This window comes from Schistocerca americana, chromosome 2, assembly GCF_021461395.2.
Source record: "Schistocerca americana isolate TAMUIC-IGC-003095 chromosome 2, iqSchAmer2.1, whole genome shotgun sequence".
Lineage (NCBI taxonomy): Eukaryota > Metazoa > Arthropoda > Insecta > Orthoptera > Acrididae > Schistocerca > Schistocerca americana.
The window spans coordinates 557,734,289-557,752,054 of NC_060120.1; the positions used below are offsets into that span (position 1 = coordinate 557,734,289).

General features: G+C 41.4%; 1 protein-coding gene across 1 annotated transcript; it reads left to right on the forward strand.

Annotated features, from left to right (window-relative positions):
* Nucleotides 1-3,822: 3,822 nt before the first annotated feature.
* LOC124594165 lies at nucleotides 3,823-5,973 on the forward strand. Its single transcript, XM_047132520.1, has 2 exons — nucleotides 3,823-3,955; nucleotides 5,075-5,973. Exons 1-2 carry the CDS (start codon nucleotides 3,823-3,825, stop codon nucleotides 5,971-5,973), a joined length of 1,032 nt encoding a protein of 343 aa, XP_046988476.1.
* The last annotated feature ends 11,793 nt before the right edge of the window (nucleotides 5,974-17,766 follow it).

Genomic DNA, 17,766 nt, shown 5'->3' on the forward strand with positions numbered 1-17,766 from the left:
TTACTAATCATCAATCGAGGAGGTCGAAGGCCTTTGTGAAGTCTATGAATACAGCATAATATTTTTGCTTCTTATCGATCGTTTCCCATATGTTTCTTTTTTCCCTGAACCTGAATTGAGATTCTGGGAGGTGGTCTTCCAAAGTGTGTCTTATTCTTCCTGTGATTAGTTTTGTGAATATCTTAAAAGGGTTGTTTTCCAAGGCTATTCCTCTGTATTTGTTTGTGTCCTTTGGGTCGCCCTTCCCTTTGTACATTACCCTTACTGTTGATTTTCTCCACTGGCCTAGGATTTTTGCTGTTTCAATGTATATGTTATAAAGTTTTGTCCAGGTTGGTGCTAGCTGTGTCTTTAAGGTATTCGTTGTAAAGCATGTCCGGTCCCGCTGCTTTTTTCCTTTTTGTTGATTCAATGATGTTTCGGACCTCATTTGGAGTGAGTGGAGACCAGGCTGGCATCTCTTGCGGTGTGAGCTCTTGACTTGCTACCTGTGCTCCTTCTCTACCATCTTTGTTGAGAATGTCTTTGAAATGTCTCGTCCATTCTTCCACGCTTATATAATGTGACTGTGCCTGCTTTCGGGGGCGGATTGCAATGAATGGGTCTCTCCTGGCTTCTTCAGCTAGTCTTCTTCCCTCTTCTTCCCTGTGTGCCATTCTCTTCTCCCTTGTTAGTGTTTTGTAGGATCTTCTTTTCTCAGCGCATGTTTGTAGTAGTGAGTGGTTCAAATGGCTCTGAGCACTATGGGACTCAACTGCTGTAGTCATCAGTCCCCCTGAACTTAGAGCTACTTAAACCTAACTAACCTAAGGACATCACACACACCCATGCCCGAGGCAGGATTCGAACCTGCGACTGTAGCAGCAGCGCGGCTCCGGACTGGAGCGCCTAGAACCGCATGGCCACCGCGGCTGGCAGTAGTGAGTGATTATCTGTGTCCGTTTTTAGTCGGTGTAAAGCTTGGAGTACTTCTTTTCTTTGCTGATAACACTCTTGATTGAACCATGGTTTAGCTCTTCTCACTTTCCTGGGGGTAGTTGCTTGTTTTAAGAGTTTCTCCAGTTCAAGCGCTGCCACCTCTACTTTTGAGTTGTCGATTAAGGACTCAATTTGTTCTATCTAGTCGTGGTATTCTTCCACTTTCCTTGGATCCAGTCTCCTCGAGAGCAGTCTCTTCTCTTGGTTCTCTCTTGCCTTCCAATCACTTTGTATGGCTATGATCATCGGGATGTGTTTTCTTATAGGCGTGTGGTTTGCATTCCAAAGTGGGCTTATGTCCCCTTTTATGTTTCCTCTTATGAGGGCGATATCAACAGCACTTTTGCCACTATGGCAGAAGTATGTAGGGACGTTTGTATCGTTTAGCAGGATGAGGCCTTCTTCTTGTAGTGATTCAATTACTAATTTTGTTTTGTGATTCTGTACATCCAACCGACAGTTTAAATCCCCTGCGATAAGTAAAGGGATGCTTTCTTGCTCAGTCTTATTTGTTGGCTCAGTTCATCGATTGTCTATGGCCGATTCGCTTGGCTGGAAGTAGGTTGCTAATATTGTGATGTGTTTTACTTCTATTAGAATGGAGTGATTTAGTTCTGTTGTCGCTATAATTGGTGTTATCCACGGTTTCAGTAGGACTGTTATTCCCCCTTGGGGTCGCCCCCTTTCTCCTTGCTTTGCCAGCATATTTATGCTATAGAATTTCAGGTGTTGCCAATGATCTGTGAGTAAAGTTTCTGTGAATATTGCTACGTCATAACCTTCGAGAAAGTCTGTTGGAGCTATGCATGCTGCGTTTTTCAATCCTTCTACATTCCATAACATTATCTTCATGTTTTTTCTCCCTTCGTTTTCTCCTGGTTTTGTCGTCTCCGGGTACATCTGGTTTTGACACTCTAGTACTGGTGTGCTTCTCAGATTGTCTGCTATGTTGTGGCATTGCTGGTCTTGGGCCAGTGAAAATCCTGTTTCCTTCGATGACAGCCACTTGTAGGTTGGCCAGTTTCCGGCTTCATTATATAGGAAGTCCTGATCCCTGATAGGTTTCTTTTTTCTTTCTCCCCTCCCATATCTTATCTGTCGAGTCTCTGATGACCTTACTTCTTTTCCTGTTGTTTGCATTATCTGTTCCTCTTTTGGCGGTGGGGGTAGTGGGTCCTCTTCTGTTGGTGATGATGTTGCTTCTTTTTCCTCTATCGGGCATGGTGAGGTTTGTGGCACTGCTTTTGTTGGTGATGAGGTTTTTTCTTTTTCTTTTATATGGCACAGTGGAGATTTACCTGCATCTTCCTTCATTGGTAGTATTATGGGTGTGTGTGTCTGCCCTTGTAGTTTGTCAAATTTTTCCAAAATGTCTTTGCACAGAATAGTTTTCACGCGGTTGTTTCTGTGTAAACCATGCCTTGTGAAATGCTCTCTTTGTGAGCTTTTTGCATTTATGAAAGTTACATTTGGGAAGCTGCTACATATCTTCCTAAATATCCTATTTGTTCTGGTAATCTTTATTTACGCAGGACTCGACCATCAAGTCGTGTCCTTGAGGAATGCTTAGCACATATACTTCAGAATGAGTAGCTTTCCCTAGAGTTTCCCTCAGTACTCTTCTTGCATTGATACTTTCGTTTCTATAAATGTCGTTTCCTCCACCTATAATGACACATTTCGCACCTTTTGCGGATGTTTCCCAGGATTTCAACACTTCACTTAATGGCGCTCCTGGCTTGGTGATTCAAATTACTTTTAGTTTGTTTTGCATATTGGCCATTTTTTCTGCTAAGCCTCTTCCGTGGCTGTCTGAAATTATGTATACGTCACTTTTATTTCTATTATTCTCACTTGTCTCAAACATATGATCCTTACTTTTAGTTCCCTTTTTGATCGAGTCTTCACTGGTGTCAGGAAGCTCAACTTTATTCGTTGTTTTCAGATCGAGATGATTTTTACACTGTTTCACACGCCAGGTTATTTTATGCCTAGTACTCTGCTCGATTTCCACGTCTTGTTTTTGTTTACGGTCCCCATTTACCCCTTGTTTAACACGCCAGCTTATTATAGGACTAGCAAATGACTCATTTTCCACTTTTTGTTTTTGTTTTAGTTTCCTGATCGATTTTTCTAGGTTGTTTGTATACTCTTTAGCTTGCAGTAGATCCTGATCTAGAGTTTGTACGACGTTTTCTTCCTGCATATTTGCTTGTTTTAATAAACACATTGATCGTAAACAACAACTGATTACTCCACAGTCACAAATTGTGCTTACCTTTTGAAGTACGTCCTGTTCTTGTGTATAGCCAGCGTTTCCTTCTTGTGCGTTGTCTTGTTTTGATAAACACATCGGTTGAAAACAACAGTAGCTAATTTCCCCCTTGTCACGTTTCATGTTTACTGTGACGAAGCATTTGGCACATTTTGTATGAATCCATTTTTGACTCGCTGAACACAGTCTTAATCCATTTAGAAGACTTTCACTGCATAGAATACATTTTATATCGGTGAAATATACGTTTCTCCCGGAGTCCCTTACTACTGCTTCTCTACTCTCTACTCGCCGCCGCCAAGTTCCCCTTAAGGTCGGGACACACATGTCAGGACCGTGTCCGTGCCGAGTCACGTCCGAGTATCGGCCGTCACCCGGACTACGAAATACAACATTAAAACAAATGCAGCGGGCCCCACTTGACCGGGCCGTGCACGGGGAACGTCAACGGGCCGGGGCCGGGCCGGGCGGGATTCGCCGTGTTTAAATTTTCACGTGACGGACACGGCCTGACGGTGGGGTTGTCTTGTGAGCTGTAAAACTGTGCAAAACTGTTCTGTGTACAAAACATGGATGTGGAACGATTAATGGAGGAAGTTCGTAAGTTTCCTGTTCTTTACGATCAGGGAAGTGAGAACTACAGGAATATCGAGTACAAAGACAGAGTTTGGAAGACAATTGCAACAGATCTACAAGCCAAAGGTAAGATAAAAACTATACAAGTTTTAATACCCGAAAGATATTTATTTACTTTTTATTTTACAAACAGATGTTTGGTTTATGTCATCGTTATATCGCCAAGGCGACATGTTCTTGCCATTCCACAGTCCCTTGCGGAGAGTTCAGGAATTTTTTGAGTTGTTCTCGTACAGCAAATGCAGCATCTGTTGATCTCCCACGAATTCGAGGTAGGTTTCGAAGATTTGATGAACTTCCGGATCCCTCAGCAGTTTCCGTTTGATCCATCCTCTGTTTGGGCACCCTATAACCTTCCGTTTTTCGAATAAAGTTGTACAGTACACACGCAGCCGTCACAATCATTGTAAGGTTATTAGGATCTCCCTGAAGGATTATTCTAAATATTCGAAATTTCTGTCGCAATATACCGAATGCATTTTCGGATATTCTTCTTGCCCGACTCAAACGATAATTAAATATAGCCTTGTCATTTGTTAAGTTCCTGCCAGGATATGGTCGCATCAAGTATGTTTTGAGAGGGAAAGCTTCATCGCCTACAATTACCATTGGAAGTTCAACATCAGTTCCGGGTAAAGTTTTACTCTTTGGGACGGTAAGCGTATTGTTTTCCAATGACTTTCCAAGATTTGAATTTACTAGAATGCCTCCATCAGAGTTTTTTCCGTACGCTCCCACGTCTATTGCAATAAAATTATAACATGGGTCAACCAGAGCAAGAAGCACAATGGAATATGTTTTTTTGTAATTCCAATAGAGACTTCCTGAGTTGTCTGGAGCCTGTATTGTTACGTGCTTTCCATCTAAAGATCCAATGCAGTTTGGAAACTGCCATTTTGTCCAAAACTCCTCAGCTATAGCATTCCATTTTTCTTCATTCGGCACAGGCATCACCTCTTCTAACAATAAATCGATAACTGTTCTAGAGGTGTCATGGACGATAGCTGCAACTGTGGATTTTCCCAACCTGTAGCTGAAGGAAATAGTTTTAAAGGAATCTCCTGTAGCAAGGAACCTGAAAAAAATTGAATGTATAAGATGAGAAATACTGTATAATCTATAAAATATTTGCAGCATTTTAAACATTGTAATATAAATACGGGATTTAAAATATTTTTGCTACAGGTGGAATAGAGGAATGCAAAAAAAAATGGGCATCTGTTCGTGACCAACTAAGGAAGACCTTGCAGAAAAGGAAAACTGTTTCAGGACAAGCTGCTGTTCATCAACATAAATACAAGTATGAAGATCTCTTAACGTTCCTGCTACCTTACATGGTAGAACGAGAAACAGTTTCCAATGTTCCTTACACGCAAGACAATAATGAGCATAAACAAGAATCAAATACAGATTCCCAAGAGGAGCAGTCGATTGTTGAAAACGAAAAAGTGTCTACACAAGAAGACATTACAGATGAAGAATGGATCATTAAAACCCAGGATAGTGAAACAGAGAATTTGATAGAGCGCACTCGGCATTCCCAGACGCCCTCAGCTCATTCGTCCGTCACTTCAAAGAAGAACACGTTTATGAAACCACCACTGAAACGAAAATTTCAGCGTGAGGTTAAACCACAAGAATCTGCATCAAGCCAGCTCATGGCTTACATTTTGGCAGAAAAAAAAGCTGAAAAACAGAGAGATATACAAAACCCAGTTGATGCTTTTTTGGCTGGTATAGCACCAGCCCTAAAATCATTGCATCCACTACTGTTTCATCAAGCTAAAAGTAGGATTTTTTCAATTGTACAAGACTTTGAACTGAAGCAACTCATGAATGACGTATCAGTCCATCAATTCACTCCATCATCCTCCAATTCCTCAGCAAAATCTGTTTCAACACCATATCCTTCACCTGTGGGAAACGAGTCAACAGAACCTACACAGCAGCTTTTGGACCTGCAAAGGCATTTGCACAATTCGTATATAAATAACCAAAGCCATCATCCTCCAAGTTCCCCTGCATCCTCATCAGCTTCAGAAACTAATTCACTGAATAGTCCTCATTTGTTTTTCTTAGGGTAGTAGAAATTTAACTGTATTATTTACTAACTTATGTATTTATCTTTCAATTACCAAAGTAATAAAATAAAAATGCTGTCCTTAAAACTTCTTATTTATTTGTGTTCTGTGTACTTTTCTTTAACCTACCGTAAAAAAAAACAGCCAGTCGTTCTTTGGGTGAAACTGATACTCTCCAGAACGTGTCATTTTTTCTCAGCCTTGGTTCTAGTTTCTTTAAAAGTTCACAGAAGGTGTACTGCGTCATCGTAAAATATTCATAAAACTTAGTCTCATCATCTACGAGGTGAGAAAATAGTGTTCGAAACTCTCCCTGTACTGGTCTTGTTTTCCAGGCACTGTGGATCCATAATTTTCTTCTTCTTGTTTGCCTTCGTTCGTTTTCCTCTTCGTCTAAAGCAAGTGCTATAAGTCCTAATTCACTATTACGAAAATTAGTGAACATGTTTTACAGCTTTCACAAACAGAAACACAGCTCACCGCGTCCGAGTCACTACAAGGAACAACAGAGACACGGACGTGCCCCGGTCATGTGTGGCCCCTGCAGGAACGGACCAGAGTACGGCCGTCACTCGTCCGACGCTCGGCCCTGACACGGCCCGGACGTGTGTGTCCCGACCTTTATTCATATCCCCATGGCCCCACAGTTCACCGTGGTGACACTCCCAGTGACGTCACTCTGACTGTGTCGTATTATTAGTGCAAATACGCGTTCAAGAACAGAAAAACGTTTAAAACTGCCTTCTTGACATTATGTTATTCATGTAAGCTGTATAATTTTTAGCATTGTGCGCACAAAACAGAAGTAATGAACAAGAAGCACACGTAAATAGCTGTCTGCCAATGTTTTGAGCTACTTAAAATGGCGCATGCCTCACCCACTCTGGCTTGAAAAAAATGTACAGCGTAAAACTGTAGCATCACTGTCCCTCTTCTTTATCTCCATGGTTATTTTTAACCATTACAAACGACGTCAGTTATTTTTCACTGCCAAATTCTCCAGATGTAGTTACATTTAAATAACTAGGTGGGATCCATCAGTTTTGTTTGTTAGTATAATTGTGAGTCGTGCAAAATGGCATAACCTCCAGTAAATTTCAATTGAAGTTCGACCGGTTACTAGTGTTTCATATTATATGTATACAGGTTACCGGTCGCTATTAGAAATATTATCCTCACAGCTCGACAGAAACTACACAGAACTTTGCTACAGCATTGTTAAAGTGAAATGTTAAAAACGCGGTTTTTCAAGTATGAACTAATATGTAAACTGAATATTGTAAGTAAGATTCGAAGCTTCGTTTCTGGTACTGGTCACTTAATGGAGTAAGTGTACTGCCTTGTAAACCAACATAAAAGTATATGCAATGTGACATTCATTTACTCCTGTGCAAGATAATCCATTTGAGGTAAGCTGTATGAGACCTGGAAAACTGCCCGATTTCTTCAGCTTCCGAGATGGTCTTAATTTTTTGGTGGGAGAATAGCTAATAGAATTTCTTAATGTCTTCAATTTGTTGTCTATCTCTTATTGCATGCAGAATTCCGGTGGATGATTGGTTGTGTTAACATCATATGAGTAACGTATTTTAACACGCCATGTGTCATTACTATATCCTTTTACTCTGTTGATCTAATACTTCCTTGGGTATCCAGACTGTGAGATTCTGATTTAATAGTGTTGATGTGGGGAATACAAATTTGCAGCAAGTTCTCAGGAATTTCTCAACAACAAAATTTCCTCTCCTGAGGAATGCTGCACCTCTCGATTTTATGTTCTGCCTTTTTTTTTTACTTAAATTGATGATAGAGTACACATTCAATCAAATATTTTCCAATATGCTTCATCTTTCAATGTCACCTGCCTGCTTTGATTATTTTCTTTCTTTTTATAGTTTAATATCATGACAGTTGACTGTCTAAATATATAACAGGTTATTTCATGAATGAGACAGATGACCACTCGAAACAAAGGGCTAAGTTTTGTATACAATAAAACCTCAACATCGTAATGAGTGCAACTGGCAAAAAATTTTTCAGTGTTAGATAAAATAATAGAAAATGAACTGTCTTGAGCTCTTTGAAAGCAAAAAAGTGTATATCATTCAAGTATGTTTGCAGTATGAGCAAACATTAGTAGGCCCTAATGTAAGTAAATCTATACTTTTATTTAAATATCACTGACAAATATCTGACATGATTATTATTGTAAATACTTGTATTCACTCCAAATATGCCTTCATGAAATGTCTAATTTGTAAATATTCCATTGTACAATTTTCCTGTATAAAACTCATGTGCTTAATACTTTGTAGAAAATTTTTCCAAGTCAGTGGCCAAAGACTAATTACATAAAAAAATCCCTTGTGTAATGGGTGTGTCTAAATTGAGAAAACTCGTTTTTCGCTTAGTAATGCCAAAAGCAAAGTATCACCAAATTACACAAGTTCTTTGTCCTCATTCAACTACCTTCCATTTCAGACCACCTATAATACTCAAATACTTCAGTGAGTGTAAAATCTCTAAAAAAATTTAAAAATGTTGCATATTCTTTACAATACTTCATGCCTTTCTGTACTATACACGAGATAAATCAAAGTGTTTTGTCTCACAGTAATGCCATAGTCTGACGTCACGGTCGGGATCCTCTGCATCGATTGTGTTACCTACTGCGCCAGCAGCGCGTCAAGCGGCCAGTAAGTAAAACTGTCGAATTCAGCGTGATCGCGAAAGCGAATGGTAGTTCTTTCTTTTGGTTTCTACAATGGTTTTTACAAACGCGAGAGTCTGTAGAGTAATAAATTGCAGCAAAAACAAGAAAAAGATATCAAATATTTTTTTACGTTTCGTAAGGACCCTGAGAGGTATATAACATAATGTTACTAAACTGTAGCCTCAGGATTGCAAACTACATGTGCAAAAATGACTAATGTTTCATTTTAGGAGCAGAAAATGGCTAGTGAATAGCAGACAAGAAAAATACCCTATTTACCTTTATAATAAACTTTTGTTCACTACACTTCGAACCAAACCAGTTCATGAATGCGACAATAATAAACTCATGTGGAATGCAGTTCCTACACTGTTTGACATCCCGAATAAGCTACCTCAACTGATGATGAAGAGGAAACTGCCAGAAAGTTTCGATATTCCGTCTAAAGTTGTAAAACAATCGTATGGCACAGAAGCAGCTAGTTCAACTCTCCATATATCAGTGCCAGATTCATCTGAATCGTCAACACGGACCTGCTTTGACAGTGAAGTGTCAGATCGTGCAGATCGCTCGACTTCGTGCAAAATTGTTATGGGACAAGGAAAGTGCCTATCATATTAGGTGCAAATAGTAACAGAAACTGTAGCAGAAGGATCAAGTGAAGGAGGGCAAACAAATTTTGAAGACGATAGAATCCCGATATTTAAAAAAAGATGCCCTTGACTTGTTAAGTCAGATTAGAATGCCATTGAAGGAGAAAAGTGCTGCAAGATGGAAAGACGAAAATAAGCTGTTTGCTCTAAATTTATTATACAGGGTGTATCAAAAAGGATGGCGCAAAATTACACAGCTGAAAGTACACAATGATAGAAGCACAAATATCCCAGTAAACATGGGTCCACAAACGAGCCACTTGCGAGATAATCACGACTGTATGGTTCCACACCGCCACTGACGGCATTGTTTGTAACATCGTCCAGTTTCCCCCTTGCGCACTTGAGGCCATCCTATGTTCGCTGTTTACACAACGGAACATTACCGAGAGGTGAAGCTGGGATCACACCATACATGCAGAATTTACAGTACGGATGCAGTACACAGTCTCAAAGGGTATCAGTGGCGTCTGAGGAGTGCATATGTGCTGTGTTGTGGTTACAATGGAACCACGCAGTAACAAAGAGCACGCGGATATGCATTTCATGTATGGCAGGGCTAATGGCAATGCACGGGAGGCTGCATGCTTGTACCAAGAAACATATCCTGATCGAAGACATCCCAAAAGTCATATATTTACAAGGGTCCATCAGCGCCTGAGAGAAAACAGGGTTTTTGCACACGACAGAGCAGGAGGTAGGCCTGCTCGAATTCCACCTGAGGTTGACGATATGGTGTTAGAAGCTGTACTGTGCTCTCCAGGATCCCTGACGAGAAGAATTGCCACCCAAGTACCCTTACTAAGCCACAGTAGTGTACGAACAATTTTACATTACAATTTACTATACCCTTACCACATCCAACGAGCTCAATGTCTCAATGACGCGGACTTTGTTCCTAGAGTGGTGTGTTGTCAGTGGCTGCAACAGCAGGCTGTAGTCGACCTTCGTTTTGCATGCAACATTTTGTTTACAGACTGAGCAGGATTCACATGCAGTGGTGTGTTTAACTATCATAATACACATTTGTGGTGTGAAATAAACCTACAAGTTGTTCATGAGTCACCACATCAGCAACGTTTCTCACTAAGTGTGTGGTTAGGACTACTAGGCGATCAACTCATTTGGCCACACATTCTTCCACCACAACTTAATGGACGTAGATCCTTAGCTTTCTGCGGTGTCATCTTCCAGGATTGCTTGAGGATGTTCCCCTTCAGCAACGTCAGCGTATGGGGTACGAGCATGATGGAGCTCTGGCACATTTTGCTGCTAGTGTGAGACGGCATCTAACACACTGATATGGTCAAAGATGGATAGGTCGTGGCGGACCTGTATCTTGGCCTCCAAGATCAGCTGATCTAAATTCTTCGGATTTTTGTGTCTGGGGTAACCTCAAAAGCAATGTGTACAGGACAACCGTTAACACGGTTGAAGAACTGGTGCAGAGAGTCTTACATGCTCGTCAAGAATTCCGGAATGATCCTGGGGTTTTCAAAAGGATTCATAATTCATTGCAAAGACAAGCACAGCATTGCATCCAGATGCAAGGAAAACACTTCAAACACCTCTTTTAACATACGTGAAATGCGAACTAATTGCGATGTGCAATGCAATAGTAAAGTCTAAATTTCAAATTAATGTGTACTATTGTAGTGTATGGAACTGGGAACCTAGAAACAATGGAGAGGCTTCGTCCCCATCATAGTAATGATGATGTACGAGGACATGGAGGAAGTGTCTGCACAGCAATCGCCGACATAGTGTAACTGAGGCGGAATAAGGGGAACCAGCCCGCATTCGCCGAGGCAGATGGAAGACTGCCATAAAAACCATCCATAGACTGGCCGGCACACTGGACCTTGACACTAATCCGCCAGGCGGATTCGTGCTGGGGAACAGCATGCCTTCCCACCTGGAAAGCAGTGTGTTACACCACATGGCTAACTGGGCAGGCTAATGTGTACTAACTAAGATGATGTTTACAAAAGTGCTGGCGTGAAACCATACAGTCGTGATTATCTCGCAAGTGGTTCGTTTGTGGACCCATGTTTACTGGGACATTTGTGCTTCTATTATCGTGTACTTTCAGCCGTGTAAGTTTGCGCCATCCTTTTTGATACACCCCGTATTGCAACACTCAGGCGTACAGGTTTTGTCAGAATGTTTTATGCTTCCATCAGTGCGTACATTACAGATGGATGTGGCAGGCATACAAATAAAATGTGGGATATCTGATAATATATTCCACCTTTTAAAACAGATAAGCTAGTGAATATGTCATTGAATAAAATGTCTCTAATGGCAAATTTAACTTGACAGCAATTCTGAAGTGTTATTGGCTTTGAGGAGTTGGGGATAACACCCACAGTATACTTCACCCACTATTTGGCAGTTGCTTGTCCCACTTAGAATAATATAATTTGACAATGACTAAAATGACACAGTAGGCCTACGGAATGACAAATGAGGCGTCAATCCCTTTTGCAGATAGAGGTACATGTCTGTGCTTCTTATGTGTGAATCTGTGTGTTTATATTCTTTTGATACCAACGCAGTAAGCTGCAGTTCTATCCAATGCCGCAAGTGTTTCTTCACGAATGTGCTGTACTTTGCCACTGGATTCATGATTTTTATCCCTACTTGCGCTTATTTTAGAATCATTTTAGAAACGTCTTCTGTTATTACACACACTCTTGGAAGCAAAAAAATAATTCACGTATTGTTTTACAGCAGTGAGTGTTGCAACTGTTATGTTTGTTGTGGTCTTCAGTCCTGAGACTGGTTTGATGCAGCTCTCCATGCTTCTCTATCCTGTGCAAGCTTCATCATCTCCCAGTACCTACTGCAGCCTACATCCTTCTGAATCTGGTAAGTGTATTCATCTCTTGGTCTCCCTCTACGATTTTTACCCTCCACACCGCCCTCCAGTACTACACTGGTGATCCCTTGATGCCTCAGAACATGTCCTACCAACCGATACCTTCTTCTAGTCAAATATCTAACTTTAACCTATCCATTTCCCTTTTTAAATTTTCTAACCTACCTTCCCGATTAAGGGATCTGACATTCCACACTCCGACCCGTAGAACGCCAGTTTTCTTTCTCCTGATAACGACATCCTCTTGAGTAGTCCCCGCCTGAAGATCCGAATGGGGGACTATTTTACTTCTGGAATATTTTACCCAAGAGGACGCCATCATCATTTAATCATACAGTAAAGCTGCATGCCCTCACGAAAAATTATGGCTGTAGTTTCCCCTAGCTTTCAGCCGTTCATAGTACCACAACAGCAAGGCCGTTTTGGTTAGTGTTACAGGGCCAGATCAGTCAATCATCCAGACTGTTGCCCCTGCAACTACTGAAAAGGCTGCTGCCCCTCTTCAGGAACCACACGTTTGTCTGGCCTCTCAACAGATACCCCTCCGTTGTGGTTGCACCTACGGTACGGCTATCTGTATCGTTGAGGCACACAAGCCTCCCCACCAATGGCAAGGTCCATGGTTCATGGTCCATGGTCCATGGTTCATTTTAGAATCATTTTTAGAAACATCTATGTCTTCTGTTATTACACACACTCTTGGAAGCAAAAAAAAATAGTTCACATATTCTTTTACAGCAGTGAGTGTTGCAACTGTTATGTTAGACTGTGGTAATGCCATAAGTTATTAAGCACATTTTTTGGAGAAGGTTGGAGATGCACTGGAGAGGGGTCGGTCAGTGTGCAATTGGCTGACGTTGTCTCACAGCCCTCTCTGCTCTAACGTTCCCCCCCAGCGTGCCAGCACTTGATTTTGCGCCAGAACAAAGGGTATGACACAGCAGTTCACAAAACATCAGGAAAATATAGGACAACAGTTTACAACAGGCATTCAACGATTTGAAGAATAGTATTAGCCAATAGTTCAGTGAGGTGAGCAATACTATACACACTGAATTTTCTGGGAAGTTGACAAAGCTAAGCAAACAACTAAAACAAGAGATAATTACCGACATATCCCGCAATATAAATACTTCGACGGAAAAAGTACCCTCTGTAGACGATAAACAGGAACAACTTGCAGGTGAGCTACAAAACCTTAGTGAAGCATATCCTTAAATTCAGGAGATGAAATCCCAAGTGGATGCATCAGTAAAAAACGTGACGGGCGCAGGCAGCGAGCTGCAAGACGTCTGCAAAAACTTACCTTCAGGAGTAAAAAAGTTAAGTATAAGAGTAGATCAGTTATGTTTAGAGTCAAAATATTCCAGAAAACAGAGATATAAGATATGTGCAGATGTAAAGGAAAAGACTGAAGAAGCTTAAACCGGGATGCTGGATAAGGGAAGCACCCTAAGTGAAAAGGTAGTATTAGAGTGCAAGATTTATGTAGATACAGTAGAAGAAGCTTTAAAAGAGAAAGAAAGTCAACGTATAGCTAAAATAGATTCAGGTTTAAAGTAAGCAGTGGAAGGGTTACTAGGCAGTATTGCTAAAACTACTGACATTCCAAAACAACATTTGTCAGAAAACAAACCCATCTTTTAGAGAAGTTAGATACTTTCACTGGTTATCCACAATACGTGGCTAGCCTGTCGAAGGAGAATAACGACGGTCGCAGAATGCAATAACATTTGCCGGCAGCTGTACCCGTCAAGCAAGCGCTATGCCACATATGAACAAGAACACCCCTCCCTGTCACTGACAGCGCGGCGTGTTTGTCAAGGCATGTTACTCAACATTACTTGCAGATGGAGGATTCTGCATCTACATATACATCTATGTGATTACACTGGTACTCACAATAAAGTGCCTGGCAGAGGGTTCAATGAACCACCTTCAAGCTGTCTCTCTACTGTTCCACTCTAGAACGGCGCGGGGGAAAAACGAACACTTAAATTTTTCTGTGCAATTCCTGATTTCTCTTATTTTATTGTGATGATCATATCTCCCTATGTAGCTGGGCGCCAACAGAATGTTTTCGCAACTGGAGGAGAAAACTGGTGACTGAAATTACATGGGAAGATCCCGTTGCAACGAAAAACGCCTTTGTTTCAATGATTGGCACTCCAATTCACATATCATGTCTATGGCACTATTTCCCCCATTTCGCGTTAATACAAAACGAGCCTCCCTTCTTTGTACTTTTTCGATGTCGTCCACCAGTCCCACCTGATGTGGATCCCACACTGCACAGCAATACTCCAGAATAGGAAGGACAAGCGTGGTGTAGGCAGTCTCTTTAGTAGACCTGTTGCACCTTCTAAGTGTTCTGCCAATGAATCACAGTCTTTGATTTGCTCTACCCACAACATTATCTACGTGATCGTTCCAATTTAGGTTATTTGCAATTGTAATCCCTAAGTATTTAGTTGAATTTACAGCCTTCAGATTTGTGGGACTTATCATGTAATCGAGATTTAGTGGATTTCTTTTAGTACTCACGTGAATAACTTCACACTTTTCTTTACTCAGGGTCAATTGCCACTTTTCGCACCGTACAGATATCTTATCTAAAACATTTTGCAATTTGTTTTGGTCACCTGATGACTACACACGACGGTAAATGACAGCATCATCTTCAAACAAGCTAATATGGCTACTAAGATTGTCTCCTATATCATTAATATAAATCAGGAACAATAAAGGACCTATAACACTTACTTTGGGAAAGCCAGATATTACTTCTGTTTTACTCGATGACTTTCCGTCTATTACTACGAACTGTGACCTTTCTGACAGGAAATCACGAATCCAGTAGCACAACTGAGGCGATATTCCATAGGCACGCAGTTTGGTTAAGAGACGCTTGTGAGGAACGGTGTCGAAAGCCTTCTGGAAATCTAAAAATGTGGGATCACTTTGACTTCCCCTGTCGATAGCACTCATTACTTCATGAGTATAAAGAGCTAGTTGTGTTTTCTGAATCCATGCAATGTGTTAATAAATCGTTTTCTTCGAGGTACTTCATACTGTTCGAATACAGTATATGCTCCAAAACTCTACTGCAAATCGACGTTAGTGACTTGAGCAATTTCGCAGTCTTTAGGTACGGATCTTTCTGTGAGCGAGCTGTTGTATATAATTGCTAAATATGGAGCTATTATATCGGCATACTATGAGAGGAAAGTGACTGGTATACAGAATCCTTGCCTTAATTAAGTGATTTAAGCTGCTTTGCGACACCGCGGATATCTACTTCTATGTTTTTCGTCTTGGCAGTTGTTCTTGATTGAAATTCAGGAATATTTACTTCGTCTTCTTTGGTGTAGGAGTTTCGGAGAACCGTGTTTAATAACTCTGCTTTAGTGGCACTGTCATCAGTGACTTCATCGTTGTTATCACGCAGTGAAGGTATTGATTGCGTCTTGCCACTGGTGTGCTTTATGTATGACCAGAATCTCTTTGGGTTTATGCCAGATTTCGAGACAGAGTTTCGATATAGAAATTATTAAAAGCATCTCGCATTGAATTAAGCGTTATATTTCGAACTTCTGTAAAACTTGACCAGTCTTGGGAATTTTGCGTTCTTTTAAATTTGGCATGCTTTTTTCGCGGCTTCTGCAACAGCGATCTGACCCGTTTTATATACCATGGGGGATGAGTACTATCACTTATTAATTTATGTGGTATATGTCTCTCAATTGCTGTCGATACTATCTCTTTGAAATCATTCCACAACTTTTCTACGGTCATATGATCAGATCGGAAGGAGTGAAGACTGTCTCTTAAAACGGCGTTAACAGCATTATTATCAGCTTTTTTAAAAAGATATACCTTGCATTTCTTTTTGATGGTTGTAGGTGTTAAGGCATTCAGCATAGCAGCAACTGACTTGTGGTCGCTAATCCCTCTATTCGTCACGATACTCACTATTTGTCCAGGATTATTTGTTGTTGAGAGGTCAAGTATGCTTTCGCAACCATTTACGCTTCGAGTGGACTCATGAACTAATTGTTCAAAATAATTTTCTGAGAAAGCATTCAGTACAATTTCGGATGACGTTTTATGCCTGCCGCCGGCTTTAAATGTATAATTTTTCCAGCATATCGAGGGTAGATTGAAGTCACCACCGACTATAACTGCATGAGTGGGGTACCTATTTGAAATGAGACTAAAGTTTTCTTTGAACTCTTCAGCAACTATATCTTCTGAGTCAGGGGGTCTGTAAAAGATCCAATTAATAGTTTAGTCCGATTGTCAAGTATAACCTCTACCCATTCTATTTCGCAGGAACTATCTACTTCAATTTCACTACAAGGCAAACTACTTCTGACAGCAATAAATGCTCCACCACCAACTGTATTTAATCCATCTTTTCTGAACACTGTTAGATCGTTTGAAAAAAATTCGGCTGAACTTATTTCTGTCTTTAGCCAGCTTTCTGTACGTATAACTATTTGAGCTTCAGTGTTTTCAATTAGGCCTTGGAGCTCTGGTGCTTTCCCAACACAGCTACGACAATTTACAACTACAATACCGATCGTGTCTACAACTACCTTACTGTGTTTTACCTGTCCCTTTTTAGACAGACTCCCTTTCTGTGGTTCCCTGAGACCCTCTAACCTAAAAAACCGCCCAGTCCCTTCCACACAGTCTCCGCTATCCGTGTAGCCTCCTCCTGTGTGTATTGGACCCCTGACCTATTAAGCAGAACCCATTAACCCACCACCCGATGGCGAAAGTCAAGGAATCTGCAGCCTAAACGGCTCTGCACCAAAGGACCACAGTCCGTTCTATCGACAATGCTGCAGATGGTGAGCTCCGCATTAATCTTGCAAGCAAGATTGGCAGTCTTTACCATTTCCGCTAGCCACCCGAAACTGGAGAGAATCTCCTCTGATCCAAAACGACACAGGTCATTGGTACCGACATGAGCCACCACCTGCAGTTGGCTGCACCCTGTACTCTTCATGTTATCCAGAAGCACCCTTTCCACATCCAGGAAGACTCCCCCCAGTATGCACACAGAGTTCACAGTGGCTTCCTGACCCTCCTTGGCAGCAATGTTCCCAAGCAGCCCCATTACACACCTTAACATTGGAGCTTACAACTACTGGCAAACCCATCCTCTGTGAATTCCCAGACCTTGCAGGCTGAGAAGCTTCCTCTGGAACAGGTTGGACGACTGCATCCAGCTCAGAGACATTACCAGTCACAGGTAACGCTCGAAACCTGTTCGTAAAACTAACCAGGGAGGCTCTATGATCGGTCCCTTGGAAAGATTTTCGTTGCCTGCCAGACTTTGGAATGATCTCCTACTCGATCACGGGTGAGGGGTCAACCTCAGTACAGCTGCCACAGCAGTGGGCCGATCAGGGGACACGTGGACGTGCTCTATGTCCCTTGCATGCCCGCATCTGACCCCCCGCAGTGATGAACCTTGGCAACAGCCTCAAGCTGTATGATGGAAGCCAACACAGCTTGGGGCTGCGAGTGAAGGGTCAGCA

Excerpts from the sequence above, each read along its gene's own strand:
- LOC124594165 (XM_047132520.1), top strand. The coding sequence starts at position 3,823 with ATGGATGTGGAACGATTAATGGAGGAAGTTCGTAAGTTTCCTGTTCTT. Across the intron at positions 3,956-5,074 it reads AACAGATCTACAAGCCAAAG|GTGGAATAGAGGAATGCAAA; the intron begins GTAAGATAAAAA and ends TTTTTGCTACAG.